This window comes from Syngnathus typhle, linkage group LG1 (genome assembly GCF_033458585.1).
Source record: "Syngnathus typhle isolate RoL2023-S1 ecotype Sweden linkage group LG1, RoL_Styp_1.0, whole genome shotgun sequence".
Classification (NCBI taxonomy): Eukaryota; Metazoa; Chordata; class Actinopteri; order Syngnathiformes; family Syngnathidae; genus Syngnathus; species Syngnathus typhle.
The window spans coordinates 2,657,501-2,673,575 of NC_083738.1; the positions used below are offsets into that span (position 1 = coordinate 2,657,501).

Sequence of the window (16,075 nt, forward strand, 5' to 3'; positions counted from 1 at the left end):
GGCTAGTTTGTTGCAAGCCGTTTCCCCCCCGTCGATGAGCTCCATAGCCCTCTGGGCTTTTGTAGCTCCGGGCAGTTGGGTTGCGAGTCGTCCGTTGGCTGGCTTTACGGGGGGCGAGTCTGACACTATGTGGCAGGCCTCTCCTTAGTGGGTTGGGCTACGGTGGCTGACGAGTTGGTTGCTAGGCTGCGCTGCCTAGCAGACGGCTGCCCGGGGTTGATCTCGATGTATAGCTCACTAGAGTCGAGAGACTTTGCTCTCTCGTGTGTTCTCACGGTAGTGAGGCCGTAGGCATGTCTGATATCTTACGGACCACCCAGGATAGCCGTTCTGGGTTACCAAAATCGGCTGAGGCGCAGCTCGGAGAGGGGCTGCTGCTGCTCGAGCGACCTCCCCGTGACGTGCTTGAGGTTGGGCACGTGTGCGGACAGCGAATCAACCTCTCCGGGGGCCATGGGGACCAACCACCGGAGGCATTGCTTGGGGTCCCCAAACGGCTCGTAGTCACTTCTACGGGCCATGGTTGCGAAAACTCCTTGGTTAGGAAGTCCGTACAGACAGAGGCACAGGATCAGAGCCACAGCCAGTCGGGCCGAGGGAGCGGGTGGACCCTGGCTGGCGAAGCTCTTGAGAACTCCTCAGTGGTGTCTGAATCAATGGCCTCCGTCGCCTCTGGTATGAGAGTTGGGGTGGCGGGGGTCGTGTTAGCGCTGCGGCCTGCTCTCCGTGGTAGCGTGGATGAAGAGGCGGGAGAGGGCCTGTCTAGAAAGCGGCGTAGAGAGGATCCGAGGCCTCCGGACCAAGTCTTGGTGCATCTGCCTCGAGAGTCCATGGACTGCCCATTGTGTGGGGCGCGTGTGGTTGGTATGCGCAGGTTTGGGTTGCATTGCGCTTCCCGGCATGCGGGTATCTCCATCGTGTACGGCTGTCGTAAGTGCGAAAGACGAGGTGAGAACAGTCATGCAATTCGGTGCCATGTCTCGAAGTGCCGAGGCGTGCGCATGGTGGATGTCGAACAGGGGGTCGCTTGCGATCACTGTGGGCGCCGTTTTCGGACGGCTGTTGGAGTGTCTCAGCATAAGCGGCAGGCCCATGCAGCGGAGTGGTTCACGGCTCGTAAAGAGCGGAGCCAGGCTAGTAAAGGTCCAAGGAGGGAGAGGAAGTGGAGCGTGAAGGAAGAGGCTCGGATGGTGAAGCTTATGGAGAAGTACAAGAGCCATAGGCACAAGAATGTGATGGTGGCCCGGAAGTTGGGTACGGGCAAGTCCGGAGAGCAGGTGAGGTGGAAGTGGGGGTCCCTGTGCGGTCGTGCGGCAGGCGGTGAGTCTGGTGTGCGTTGGCGAGCCCTGGCTGCCAGGGCGACGCCCCAGAAATGGACCTGCCCCCCGTCGCTTCCAGATCTGGTGGAGAATAGAGTTCTGGAAGAGCTGCTGGCGGGGGGTGTGGAGCATCGGGCCACCGCTGCCTTAGTCAAGAAAGCAGGTCGGGAGCCTAGCCTGATCGAGTCCTCTGCTTTGGATCTCATGAAAGCCCTAGGGGGTAAGGTAGTGTGGCCGACAAAGTCCGCGAGGTCCAGACCTCGAGACCAATGGAAGACGGGTTGGGCGAGGCGGGTCGTCCAACGTAGGAGAGTGTTCTACCACCAGCAGCGCGGCTATTCTGAGGCGAGGAAGGGGCTGGCACGGCGGATCTTGGATGGTCTGACGCCCCTTAGGTGTGATTTGCCGCTGGAGTTGGTGGATAGGCACTTCAGGAGTAAGTGGGAAACGGTCAAGCCGTTTTATGGACTGGAGGGCTTCGAGGTGGGACTGACCGCGGATAACGAACCATTCTACCACCCGATCCTGGGGCCGGAAGTTGTATCTAACTTGGCTAAGATGAGGAATTGCTCTGCACCGGGCCCAGACGGGATCAAGAAGCAGGCTCTTCTTGGCTGGGACCCGGACGGTACGCAACTGGCGAGGCTGTTTACGACATGGATGGTGCGTGGAGTCGTTCCCCAAGTCTTCAAGGAGTGCAAGACCCGGTTGCTACCCAAATCGGCTGACCCTACTGAGCTGGGTACTGTGTCAGGCTGGAGTCCTGTGACTATCGGGTCAGTCGTGCTGAGGTTGTTTGGGCGGATAATGGCGATGAGGCTAGCGCGAGCCTGTCCTGTTAGCCCCCGGCAGCGTGGTTTCGTCGCCGGCGCGAGTGGTTGCGAGGAAAACCTCATGATTCTTGACCGGATCATGGGGCATTCGAGGTCGGCTGGCGTGCCACTGGCAGTCGTGTTCATTGATTTTGCGAAGGCTTTCGACTCGGTTTCTCATGACCATGTCCTGTGTGTGCTGGGAAGCTTGGGCGTAGACAGACGTGTAATCGAGGTGATCCGTCACTCGTATGTGGGCTGCTCGACCAGAGTGGGTTGCGGAGGCGCCTACTCCGAGCCCATCTCCATGAAGGTTGGTGTTAAGCAAGGCGATCCAATGTCCCCACTGCTTTTCAACCTCGCTATGGATCCTCTCATCCATAGCCTCGAACGCGAAGGAAGTCACCTGGTCTGGGGCGACCGCCGAATTGCCGCGCTGGCCTTTGCGGATGATTTAGTCCTGCTGAGTGGCTCGGAGGAAGGAATGAAGAAGAACCTGGTGATCCTGGAGGTCTTTTGCCAGCTTACGGGGCTGGCTGTCCAGCCAAGTAAGTGCCACGGTATCTGGATGGGTCCAAACGAGAGCGGCTGCGTAGCTTGGAGGCTGTGTGGGAAGCCGATACACATGGTGACTCCGGGTGAGTCAGTTCGTTATCTGGGGGCCACTATAGTGCCGTGGCGGGGAATTGTCTCTGAGGGTCTGGACGAGCAGGTGAGTATGGGGCTGCAGAGAATTACGGCGTCGGCGTTAAAGCCTTCGCAGAAGGTACAGGTGTGCAACACATTCTTACTCCCGAGAGTCACCTTCAGGGCAGTTGTCGGTAAGGTTTCAGCGACCAGATTGAGGTGGCTTGACGGGAAGGTGCGGATGGCTGTGAAGAGGTGGTTGCGTCTCGATCCGTCCACAGCGGGGGGCTTTATCTATTCGCGGACTCGCGACAGCGGGTTGGGCATCGTTAAGTTGTCCGTTACTGTTCCCAGAATACAGGTCAGGCGCACCTGGAAACTCTGTTGGTCTTCGGATGAGTGGTTGAGATCTCTAGCTATTGAGGCGGTGCAAAAACCTGCCTGGTTGAGGTTGTGGGTTGCGGCAGGCGGAGATCCGGGCGGTGTGCCGAAGCTCGGCACAGGGGGCGCCGTCCCGGCTGCAGTTGCGAGCGCGCTGGTCCTCCCTGACTGGCGGCATGTGGAAAATCTGGCCTGGGGCGCATTGCGGGTCCAGGGTGTGGGAGTGGACCTGTTCCGTAACGATGCGATCAGTAACACGTGGCTCGCGGATCCTCAGGCTGTGATGTTTCGTCAGAGACACTATCTGATCGCACTCGCATTGAGAGCGGGTGTATACCCTACCCCGGAGTTTCGAGCAAGGGGCAGGGCCGAGTTGGAGACAGCCTGCAGGCGCTGCGGTGCTGGGTTGGAAACATGTTCGCACATCTTGGGTCAGTGCGCTTCCGTAAAGCGTAGCAGGATACGACGCCACAACAAGGTGTGCGAGCTCGTGGCCACGGAGGCAGAACGGCGTGGCTGGGAAGTGTCCAGGCAGCTGCACGTGGTGGCGCCTGGCATTGGTGTCCGACTTCCCGATTTGGTGCTGAGGAAAGGTGAAACCGTTCTGGTTCTGGATGTGACCATCCGCTTTGAGGTAGGGGCGTCCCTGCAGCGGGCAGCAGCAGAAAAGGTGGCCCACTATCAACCGGTGGCAGCTCAGGTTTTGAAGGCCGTTGGCGGGAGTAAGATAACGGTCATGGGCTTCCCTGTAGGGGCCCGTGGGAAATGGCCGCGAAGTAACTTCTCTGTCCTCGAGAAACTAGGGATCCCCCCCAGTAGGCGTCATTCCTTCGCGGCTCTGGTAAGTCGCCGAACGCTGCTGTACTCTATTGATGTGCTGTCAGCCTTCTACCGGGGCCAGGGCTAGCTTGGGGAGCGCGGAGGGGGGCTGGACGGTTGCGCCGGGAGGAGGGTTGTCCCAAAACAGATGGCTGTCTCGGTTAGTGATTTGGAAGAGGGGTCCGGAACCGTGTAACGGGGGTCCGCTCCAGCGTGTGACTGGTTGCGCTGCCTCCGGGAGCGGGGAAGGCTAGTCGGTGGTTGGTAACAGAGGGCCAGAAACGGGGTCTTGTTATGATTATACTGCGGGAAATATGCTCACACATCTAGCTTTACGCTAGGATGGCTGATCGTCCGCAAATCATGCTGTAACTCACCGTTAGATGACGTTCTTGACGAGCAAGGGTAAAACTCGAAAAGCGAGTCGGTGTGTCAGTGACGGCTTCGCCGGCGCTGCGCGCCGGCTCCGCCGGTGTAGCCAAATGCCTCGTCATCTAATTAGTGACGCGCATGAATGGATGAACGAGATTCCCACTGTCCCTACCAACCATCTAGCGAAACCACAGCCAAGGGAACGGGCTTGGCAGAATCAGCGGGGAAAGAAGACCCTGTTGAGCTTGACTCTAGTCTGGCACTGTGAAGAGACATGAGGGGTGTAGAATAAGTGGGAGACCGCGCCATCCAAAACGGACCTCAACCCTCCGCGGTGTCGGCCGCAGGTGAAATACCACTACTCTTATCGTTTCCTCACTTACGCGGTGAGGCGGGAAGGCGAGCGACCCCGCGCGGGGCGCTCTCGATTCTGGTTCCAAGCGCATGACATACGGCAAGCGCTCGGCCGAGCAACCCGTTCTGACCCCCACCCCTACCTGGTTGATCCTGCCAGTAGCATATGCTTGTCTCAAAGATTAAGCCATGCAAGTCTAAGTGCACACGGCCCGTACAGCAAAACTGCGAATGGCTCATTAAATCAGTTATGGTTCCTTTGATCGCTCCATAGTTACTTGGATAACTGTGGCAATTCTAGAGCTAATACATGCAAACGAGCGCCGACCTCCGGGGACGCGCGCATTTATCAGACCCAAAACCCACGCGGTGCCCGGGCGCGCGGGCCAAGGGGTCGAATGTCTGCCCTATCAAGACATTGTCTGGATTTTTTTTGTCCACTCAGGAGGGGGACGTTGCTCCGTTCGTTGTCCGGGGAGGGTGCCTGGTCCCCGGACTGGCCTCTTGCGCGCTCCCGCTGTCATTCTCCGGAGACTAAGTTATACTAAGGGGAGGCTGCCTCCTCCCGCCTGCCGCCCAAGGATGCTGCCTCATCCCCGGACCAGCCTCTTAGGCGCGCCCGCTGTCATTCTCCGGAGACTAAGTTATACTAAGGGGAGGCTGCCTCCTCCCGCCTGCCGCCCGAGGATGCTGCCTCATCCCCGGACCTGCCTCTTAGGCGCGCCCGCTGTCATTCTCCGGAGACTAAGTTCCACCGAGGGGAGGCTGCCTCCGCCCGCCCGCCGCCCGCCGACGCTGACAAAAAAAATCCACTCCTGGTACCTAAAATGTTCTCCAGCGGCGGGCTTGGGACGAAAATCAATCTTCCTCCCGAAATTAAACCACTATAGGCGGACGCCAGCCCCAAGCGCAAGCCCCAAGCGCCAGCCCCAAGCGCCAGCCCCGACCGCCACCCCCCGACCGCCACAAGGCGACCGCCACAAGGCGACCGCCACAAGGCGACCGCCACAAGGCGACCGCCACCGGCCCCAAGCGCCAGCCCCGACCGCCACAAGGCGACCGCCACAAGGCGACCACCACCGGCCCCAAGCGCCAGCCCCAAGCGCCAGCCCCGACCGCCACAAGGCGACCGCCACAAGGCGACCGCCACAAGGCGACCGCCACCGGCCCCAAGCGCCAGCCCCGACCGCCACCCCCCAACCGCCACAAGGCGACCGCCACAAGGCGACCGCCACCGGCCCCAAGCGCCAGCCCCGACCGCCACAAGGCGACCGCCACCGGCCCCAAGCGGCAGCCCCGACCGCCACAAGGCGACCGCCACAAGGCGACCGCCACCGGCCCCAAGCGCCAGCCCCGACCGCCACAAGGCGACCGGCCCCAAGCGTCAGCCCCGACCGCCACCCCCCGACCGCCACAAGGCGACCGCCACCGGCCCCAAGCGCCAGCCCCGACCGCCACAAGGCGACCGCCACCGGCCCCAAGCGCCAGCCCCGACCGCCACAAGGCGACCGGCCCCAAGCGCCAGCCCCGACCGCCACCCCCCGACCGCCACAAGGCGACCGCCACAAGGCGACCGCCACAAGGCGACCGCCACAAGGCGACCGCCACAAGGCGACCGCCACAAGGCGACCGCCACAAGGCGACCGGCACCGGCCCCAAGCGCCAGCCCCGACCGCCACAAGGCGACCGCCACAAGGCGACCGCCACAAGGCGACCGCCACCGGCCCCAAGCGCCAGCCCCGACCGCCACAAGGCGACCGCCACAAGGCGACCGCCACCGGCCCCAAGCGCCAGCACCGACCGCCACAAGGCGACCGCCACCGGCCCCAAGCGCCAGCCCCGACCGCCACAAGGCGACCGCCACAAAGCGACCGCCACAAGGCGACCGCCACCGGCCCCGAGCGCCAGCCCCGACCGCCACAAGGCGACCGCCACCGGCCCCAAGCACCAGCCCCGACTGCACAAGGCGACCGCCACAAGGCGACCGCCACCGGCCCCAAGCGCCAGCCCCTACCGCCACAAGGCGACCGGCCCCAAGCGCCAGCCCCGACCGCCACCCCCTGACCGCCACAAGGCGACCGCCACCGGCCCCGAGCGCCAGCCCCGACCGCCACAAGGCGACCGCCACCGGCCCCAAGCGCCAGCCCCGACCGCCACAAGGTGACCGCCACCGGCCCCAAGCGGCAGCCCCGACCGCCACAAGGCGACCGCCACAAGGCGACCGCCACAAGGCGACCGCCACAAGGCGACCGCCACAAGGCGACCGCCACCGGCCCCAAGCGCCAGCCCCGACCGCCACCCCCCGACCGCCACAATGATGGAAACAGGCGGCTCCTGTTGTATTAAGCTTTACAGTTAAATACGTATGATACAGTTGCTTTAGTCAACAGTTCCATTCTGTTTTTTATTTCGTGGTATTCTTGTAACTTTTTCTTATAGCAAGTTCTATTCTGTACAGGTGTTTTCATGTTTTCTGTTCCTTTACAAAAAGTTATTGGTATAGCTTGATTTTTATTAGCATGACTTGGCTCAATTCAGAAACTGATCTATGCTGATCTATGTTCAATAAACAACGTTGTACTTCTAAGAAATTCCAAGTTATGACTGATTACTGAGTTGATTTATTACCCTGGAACTATATGTCAAAAATATAAGTTTTTTTTTACATTGAAACATCTGGTTGTGGGGCCTGTGGGCGCGCGCCCCTACTGGAAAAATTCCTGGCTACGGCTCTGGATATCCGGTTTGCGTGTGTGCGCGTGTGCGTGTGTGCGAGAGCGAGAGAGAGCGAGAGAGAGAGTGCGAGAGAGAACGCTCAACCGTAGTGCGCCGCCGACCGCCCAAGAGCCGTCGCTGAAATTTAGAAGATATTTTTAAAGTCCTGATGTACTTTCTAAAATTTAAGTGGACCTCAGTGCGCACTGCGCAGGGAGCTTAATTTGGTGCGGTCGCGCAACCGCAGCGCGCCGGGCGCTCACTGTCGCATTGCTTAAAGAGCGCCTTTGTGTTTTAGGATGAACAGCAGAGACCAAAGGAACAAGGCAAAGTGTTGTGAAATAAAATATTACCTGTAATACGCATTTTGTTATCTGCTGATTGAAACTGCTAATTAAACTGTGAATTGAAACTAATAGGAAGAAAACAACTCTCGCTCTTTATATAGCTGACGTGTCTTCCGCATCCGTTCTGCGCATCTGTAATGGCGGCCTCGGTATGACATCCGGTCCGCGATGGAGCTTAATAAACAAACAATATTTGACAATAACACATCATCAAGGATTGCACCATCGCATCAAACGATGTGTCGTCAATTATGAATTTTACTGACTAAGTGTGTTGGCCAGGATGGCTGAATGCGATGCGCGATTGACAACAAACAAGAAGAAAGGTGATTTCAAGTTTTATTTCGGGGGAGATTTGTCATGTCTCGTCCCCAGTTTTGCTATGTGTCTAGGTTGCCATAGTTTCTGTTCGCGTCGCCCCTCTCTTCCTGTGTCACCTCAATCGATGTAACGTGTTTTGTATTTAAGTCCTGTCTGCCCCTCGCTCACCGTCGGATCATTGCATGTGTTACTGTCATGATGTGGTTTCTGTTCCTGTCTTTGGTAATGTCACCCTGTCTTTTTGTTCCACGACTTTGTCGGTCATTCCTGTTGTTGGTTTTGTTGTACCATGACTTTCTTTAAAAAAAAAAAAAAAAATTTAAAAAAATTTTATTTTTATTTTTTTGTACCCATGTATAATGCGCACCCCAGATCTTAGGACAATAAATTAGTTAAATTTTGCGCACTATACACGGAAGAAAACGGTAATGAGATTGATCACACTGATCATGGGCACACAGGAGGGGAGGGGCGGGCACACAGACACACGGACAGATACTATGATAGCAATGTAACGTAATGTTACTGACGAGATACATACTCCAGGCTGTTGAGATCCTGAACTCTCTCCCCCTTTCTGCGTAGCATCCTGTACTTTGCGCTATGCTTACTGTCTGCTGTATGCACACTGGCTCAGTTTTGCTCCTCTTATTTATTGGGTTATTTGTTTATTATGTATTCATCACTCATTATTTATTCATTATTTATTATTTTTTATTTATTATTATATATATATATATATATATATATATTATATTTTTTATTGTTTGTGCCTTCTTGTTCTTATTTTGTGTCGCCTACTTGTATGTCTATCGTGTACTATGTCTCGTCACCGTGGGATAGAGGAAACGGAATTTGGGTTTCTTTGTGTGTCTTGACATATGAAGGGATTGACAATAAAGCAGACTTTGACTTTGACTTTGAGAATCGAGGGTTAAATGAAGACACAGCTTCAAATATTGGACAAAGAACACCCGCATGCGTGCGTGTGTGTGTGTGTGGGGGGGCTGTGCGTGTGCGAGCGTGTGGGGGGTCCTTCCGTCCGTATGTATGTATGTGGGCCGCCGTTGATTATTTTCAAAAGAGCATTATTTGTCTGATTTAATCGGCAGAACAATATTCGATCTGGCCCTAGTCTGAACTGGTAATAATGCCATAGGCCTCTGTCGCAGACATTTGGTCAAGTGTTCCCTCTTTTTCACAAATCCAGGGTGGCAAACTTAAGTTTTCTGCGCATGCGCTGTACAAGCGGAAAGGCCGCATATAGTGCAATCGGGAGTTTTGGGTGACCAGATTTGGGTTTCTGAAAAAGAGGACACCATTTTTTGGAAGGGGCGTGGTAATTTTTTGGGAGCGGCGGGTAATTTTTCCAGGGGGGGTCATTTGTGTCATATGTTATGACACAAATGACATGGTGTCTGTACAGAAAAACCTGAGTGAAAATTGAGTGAACGGAGCGGCAATTCTATTGACAGTGTCATGTATTATGTTTGAGGTAGTCCAACAAAATCCCGGACGATTTTGAAATTCCCCCCGGATATTCTTTTAGGGGTCAAAGGTAGGACATGTCCGGGAAAAAGAGGACGTTTGGTCACCCTACCATAGCTGCCATTGACTGGAAGGAAGCCCTAGCCTGATATTTTGCTTTAAAAAATATTTTAAAAAAGTTTAAAAATCATTTTAAGCAGAAAAACTGCCAAGACTAACATATTATGCTGCTTGTTCGATGACGCAGATACAACACGTGGCAACGCACTGTCCACGTTCTGCATTTTCGCACGCTTGTACCATGCACACTCTGACACAGGGCGCACTTCTCTAAAGTGTGCACTTCACACCAGGAGGCGAAGGAAGAAAAAGAAAAAGCAGAAGAAGAAGCAGAAAAAGAAGCAGAAGAAGCAGCAGCAAAAGAAGCAGCAGCCGAAGAAGCAGCAGAAGAAAAAGCCAATAAGGAAAATTCGAGCTCAGGTCGCAAGGAAAATCTGAACAAAGATGAGTGTACCCAATCTACTCGCTCGATCTTATTTTATCCACAGACGTGAGTACAGCAAGTAATATGGTTTTCAACATAACGTGGTATTCAATTTTACCGCTTTGGACTGCCAATCCGGGGAATGAGTGTTAATTTACAAAAGTGACCTTAGCTTAGCATTAATGAAGCTTAAACGCTCGTCTATTTTTTTAAGTGGGGCGGGGGGGGGGGGGATGACGTCATTCGACTTTAATGACGCGAGCAAATATTCACACATCACGTCCATATTTTACATCAAAATAGCACAAGTTTATATTTGCCATTTTGATGTAAAATATGGACGATTGATTGATTTGATTGATTGATTGATTGAACAATGAATTTTACAATTACTCGTAGAGGATAAACTGTTGTAACCAGTGTTGGGAAAGTTCATTTTCTACATCAGCGGTGTCCAAACTTTTTGCAAAGCGGGCCAGGTTTGGTTAGATGTAAATGTATAGGGGCTGACCATTCGCACCGACATTCATCAAACCATTACCTTTGTAAATGAACTTGTAAATATGTAACTATATCCTTTGCTGCCTGCAGATAAATTGATATTGCAAATGAGAATCTGTTGTCAATTGCACTACCAGAAAAGTTAGATTAAAATAATAGTAAATACAAATGAACAGTTTTATGAAAGTTGTATGATTTTTTTATTAGATGTATTAAGTTTGTTTTATTATTGTTATTGTTGTACTAGTAATAAGAATGGTGATATTGGTGTTTGTGACGACAGTAAACAGGCTAGGTTGGATTCTTAATCCAAATTAAATCATTCTCCATTTTATATTTTTTATTTCAACTTCATATGCAATAACTTACTCCATAATCACAAAATAATAAGCCATACTGTTTTTGTTGTTCGCGATCACGGTGAGTGAGCGGCGCGGATGCTTAGTAGTATGTAGAGTTAGTACGGAGTAGGCAGCTCTCACCAGTATTCAATTTTTTAATTTTTTTTTGCCTTTCGTTGTGCAGTGTCACTTGCAACGTCTCTGATATCAAGATGGCGGCGCGTGCACACGCAGCGATCTCTCAGCGACCTCTCTCTGTCCCACCCGAACGGTGTTTTGTTCGTTTAATGAGTGTTTGTCCGACAGTTCTGCGTGTTCGTCTCGTCTTACTACGTCGTGCTACAAGTACAGCAGGCAGGTTCTACTCGACATCAGCGAAAGCGAGTTTTGCAGTGTTCTGAACTTTGAAACAGAGACATTAAAGGAACTCTGACTACTCCGGCCTGCTACTCCTCCCCCGGATAGAAAGCCTCGGAAGCGGTGTGCGAGGGGAGCGCGGAGGCGTCCGGGCCAGGCTAGCGGCCAACCCAACTCGCCCGGCCGTGCCTTCCATTCTTCTGGCGAATGTTCGTTCGCTGGAATACAAAATGGATTACATTCGACTGCTGAGATCTACGAACCGGACAGTGAGTAACTGCTGTGTACTCGTGTTCACTGAGACTTGGTTGACTGTCAACATTCCGGACTCTGCTGTGCATCTGGAGCAGCTAGCGTGCTATCGAGTGGACCGGGCCATTGTAAAAAGGGGAAGATCGCGAGGAGGAGCAATCTGTGTCTACATCCGTGACAAATGGTGCTGGGACTCTGCAGTTGTATGCAAGCACTGCTCGCCACTGGCGGAGTTTGTGATCATTGTACCACAGCGACTTATCTGCAAACTCGACAAGCTGGGCCTCAGTACCTACCTCTGCAACTGGCTACTGGACTTCCTCTGTCAGAGGCCTCAGGTAGCACGTGTTGGCGACAATATCTCCGCCAGCATCACGTTGAGCACACGTTGCTCAGTCCGCTGCTCTTCACCCTGCTGACACATGACTGCACTGCGACCTACAGCAGCAACCGCGTGCTGAAATATGCCGACGACACGACTCTGGTGGGTCTCATCACCGAGGGCGACGAGACTCAATACAGGTCGGAGGTCGACCTTCTGGCCACGTGGTGCAGGGACAACAACCTCCTGCTGAACGTCAACAAGACCAAGGAGATTGTTGATGACTTCCGGAAGGGTCAGACCCAACACCTGCCACTGACCATCGACGGTGCTGTGGTGGAGAGAGTGAGCAGCACCAGATTCCTGGGGGTGCACATCAGTGAGGACCTCTCCTGGACCACCAACATTGCATCACTGGCGAAGAAAGCTCAGCGCCGCCTGTACTTCCTGTGGAAACTCAGGCGAGCAAGTGCTCCTCCGGCCATCATGACCACATTCTACCGTGGCACCATTGAGTGTTCTCTCCAGTTGTATCGCTGTGTAGGGTGGTAGCTGCACTGAATACAACATGAAGGCCCTGTAGCGCATAGTGAACAGAGCTGGTAAGATTATTGGTGCTTCACTCCCTTCCCTGAAGGACATTTACACCTCCCATCTCACCCGCAAGGCGACCACAATTGTGTGTGATGTGAGGCACCCCGCTCACTCTTTGTTTGATCTTCTGTGTCTTGACATGTGAAGAAATTGACAGTAAAGCAGACTTTGACTTTGATTTTAGGCTCGCCTTAGTCCTTGGTGTGAGGACATTTGAATGAGCAAGTGTCTGTCACTTATCTTGCAAACGGACACTTGTGTGCGCGTGTACTGGTAAGGGACTGAGGGACACACGCTCGCAACCGATCTCTAACAGGATAACATTATTGTTGCTGTTTGACAAGAAAGGGCGAGAGGGGCTGCCCATCGTGCGACGTTTTCATCGACCGGAGCGACGACTGTCATTGTGCTTTCATCGCTTTTTGATGACGCATGCGCCATGCCACTGTTTGTGGCCTTATTTACAGTGTGTTTAGCAGGGTATTATTTTGAAGTCTAAGAAGAGAAAATCTGGCATGACGAGCACTGACACCAGAGCAAACTTTAAGCATAGGACTATGTTTTTTTGCAAATGGCGTTTTCTTTATAGTATAGGGCAGGGGTGGGCGAACTACGGCCCGCGGGCCACATCCGGCCCACGGGACCGTTTAATCCGGCCCGCCAACCCTGAACAAATTGTATTATTAAACTTTTTTTTCTTTGGTCATTTTGCCTGAAATGACTGCGTTTCCCCAGTAGATGGGGAAGCGCTCGCCTGCGCATTTACTACCGGAAGCCGTGTCAGAAAGCTCGGTGCACACTCACAAACAAGTGCGTGTACGTACTCAGTAGAACGGGCCTGACGGTAGCACAGCACTAACAGGGCTGGTTAAAAAAACATACTAGTAAAAGTAAAATAAAGAGCTTCATCGTCTTCATCTTCCTCCTGTGCACTGAAACCATCGAAGTCTTCCTCCTCAGTGTCAAAGTCAAAGTCAGCTTTATTGTCAATCCCTTCATATGTCAAGACACATAAAGAAACCGAAATTCCGTTTCCTCTATCCCACGGTGACGAGACATAGTACACGATAGACATACAAGTAGACGACACAAAATAAAAACAAGAAGGCACAAACAATAAATGATAAATCATAAATAAATAATATGAGTGATGAATAAATAATAAACAAATAACCCAATAAATAAGAGGAGCAAAACTGAGCCAGTGTGCATACAGCAGACAGTAAGCATAGCGCAAAGTACAGGACGCTACGCAGAAAGGGGGAGCGAGTTCAGGATCCTAACAGCCTGGAGTATGAAGCTGTTGGTGAGTCTGGTGGTGCGGGAGCGCAGGCTCCTGTACCTCTTCCCAGAGGGCAGAAGATCAAACAAAGAGTGAGCGGGGTGACTCAGATCACTCACAATCGTGGTCGCCTTGCGTGTCAGATGGGAGGTGTAAATGTCCTTCAAGGAGGGGAGTGAAGCACCAATAATCTTACCAGCCGTGTTCACTATGCGCTGCAGGGCCTTCAAGTTGTAGTCAGTGCAGTCGCCACCCCAAACAGCAATACAGCTGGAGAGGACGCTCTCAATGGTGCGGCGGTAAAATGTAGTCATGACGGCCGGAGGAGCGCTTGCTCGCCTGAGTTTCCGCAGGAAGCACAGGCAGCGCAGCGCTGGGCCTTCTTGGCCAGTGATGCGATGTTGGTGGACCAGGAGAGATCCTCACTGATGTGCACCCCCAGGAACCTGGCGCTGCTCACTCTCTCTCCACCACAGCACTGTCAATGGTCAGCGGCAGGTGTTGGGTGTGACCCTTCCGGAAGTCAACAACAATCTCCTTGGTCCGATTGGAATAGCGTTAGATATACTTCGCCACACACTTTCTCAGTCTCTCTTTCGTCGTCACTTTTATGCATTTCTTCTAGTGTGATGAGGGTCTGTTCATGCTAATTTTATTCATGCACGAAGGGCTAAATAACTTTAAACTAGCGAGTGACGCGTATCTCTCCAAAGAAGATGTGACCGGGAAATAAAGAAAAGAGTGATGCAACACAATGTCATCAACATCAACTTAAAAGCGGGATCATATGCATTTCTTTTGTCCCCCATAATGACAGTTTGTGTATAAACGCTTCCTTTCAGTAATGTCCGTCTTGATCTCGTTCTGTCTCTTCTTTGTGTGAATTATATGGCACTATTTGCCTGGCGGATAGACATGCGATCAACATACCACTTTTCTCCCCAGTGACCGTGTCACATATCCTTCCGCCCAGCAAAGCGGTGCCGCACTACAGCGGTCCACAGCCTTTTTACGACTGTATAAAAGTGATCAAGTCATCACAAAAATCACGGAAAAATTCCTATATAAGCCGCACGGGACTATAAACCGCAGGGTTCAAAATTTGAGAAAAAAGTTGCGGCGTATAGTCCGAAATTTACGAAATAAAATATATGAAATAACTATGACATAAATAGTTCACTGCCACACGGCCCCAAGCACCGCCGTGGACTTCCAGGTGTGTGGCGGCGTGGACTTCCATCCCCGGAGGTGGCACTTCCAGCCACGGAGGTGGAAGAGAGCTCCATAGAATAGGACTGGGCGTGTGTAAAAACCATGTCCGAGCCCCATCCACCGTCCCCGGACAGCCACCGGGCAGAGCGCCGGACCCCGAATTCCATCCACGGAGGTGAGAGAGCTCCGTAGGGTAGGACCGGGCGTGCGTAAAAGCCATAATAGTTTTTCAAACCTTCTGTGTCACTCCAAATCATTAAAACCTTCAAACTCTTCATCCTCCGTGTCACTTACAAACAAAGCCGCTAATGATGCTGGTAGTATGTGGGGCCCTTCGGCATCTCAGTCATCCCGTGATCGAATTTTTGTCCTTTATGTAAACAACCGCTGCGCCGCGCTGCGCTGCGCTGCGCCGCGCCGCGCTGCTGACGTCACTTGAAATAAAAATTACTGTCAGGCTCAGACAGAGGCGTAGCCAGGAATTTTTCCAGTAGGGGCGCACGGCCACAGGAAAAAAAAATCGAACATCACCCACGCCGTTCGCTGATCGCTAAAACAACATCAATCCTCATGATGGTTCCTGAAGGACAGTGAGAGGGGTTCAGTGACTTGAGTGCCTGCCCATTGAGTGCCTTGGCTTTCACGGTCTTGGCTAGTGGTTCGGTTTTTATTCCCAATTTCCGGGCAAAAGCCCAGTCGATCAAGCTCTCGTCTGCCCCGGAGTCAATTAACACCCCTAGTTGGGTGCTTTTCCCGAAACAGGTAAGCGTACCGATGGGTAGGCTCGGACCCTTCTGCTGGCTACCGGAGAAGGTGCTTACCTTCATTGTCCGTTTCTCGAGGCAGGAGACGACAATATGTCCCAGAGCGCCGCAGTGATAGCATCAACCTTCCTGGTGTCGGCGCTGCTTCTCCTCGGCGCTCAACTTGGCTCTGCCGAGTTGCATGGGTTTAGCCCCGGGCGGTAGCAGTGCCGTGTTCGATGGTTGGCGGTGCGTCTCGAGGTGCGGCGATGCCAACCCGGCCACGGGGGGGAAGAAGGTCGCGCTCTGGCTTGCGCGCTGCTTCTTCCTGTTCTGCAGGCGATTGTCTGTGCGGATAGCCAGCGCGATGAGAGCGTCGCGGTCAGCGGGGAGATCGAGGGGAACGAGTTGGTCCTGAATGGTTCCAGAAAG

At 53.4% G+C, this 16,075-nt stretch overlaps 1 protein-coding gene across 3 annotated transcripts in view; it reads left to right on the forward strand.

Annotated features, from left to right (window-relative positions):
* The first annotated feature begins 9,861 nt into the window (after positions 1–9,861).
* Positions 9,862–16,075, forward strand: part of ndufc1 (NADH:ubiquinone oxidoreductase subunit C1) — a 108,699-nt gene continuing 102,485 nt past the window's right edge. For 2 of the 3 annotated variants that reach the window (XM_061273515.1, XM_061273506.1), the window contains exon 1: positions 9,862–10,105. In XM_061273515.1, coding sequence (XP_061129499.1) covers positions 10,060–10,105 — 46 coding nt within the window. In that variant the 5' untranslated portion in view covers positions 9,862–10,059. The remainder of the gene's footprint in view (positions 10,106–16,075) is intronic. The other variant, XM_061273495.1, reaches the window with a different exon arrangement.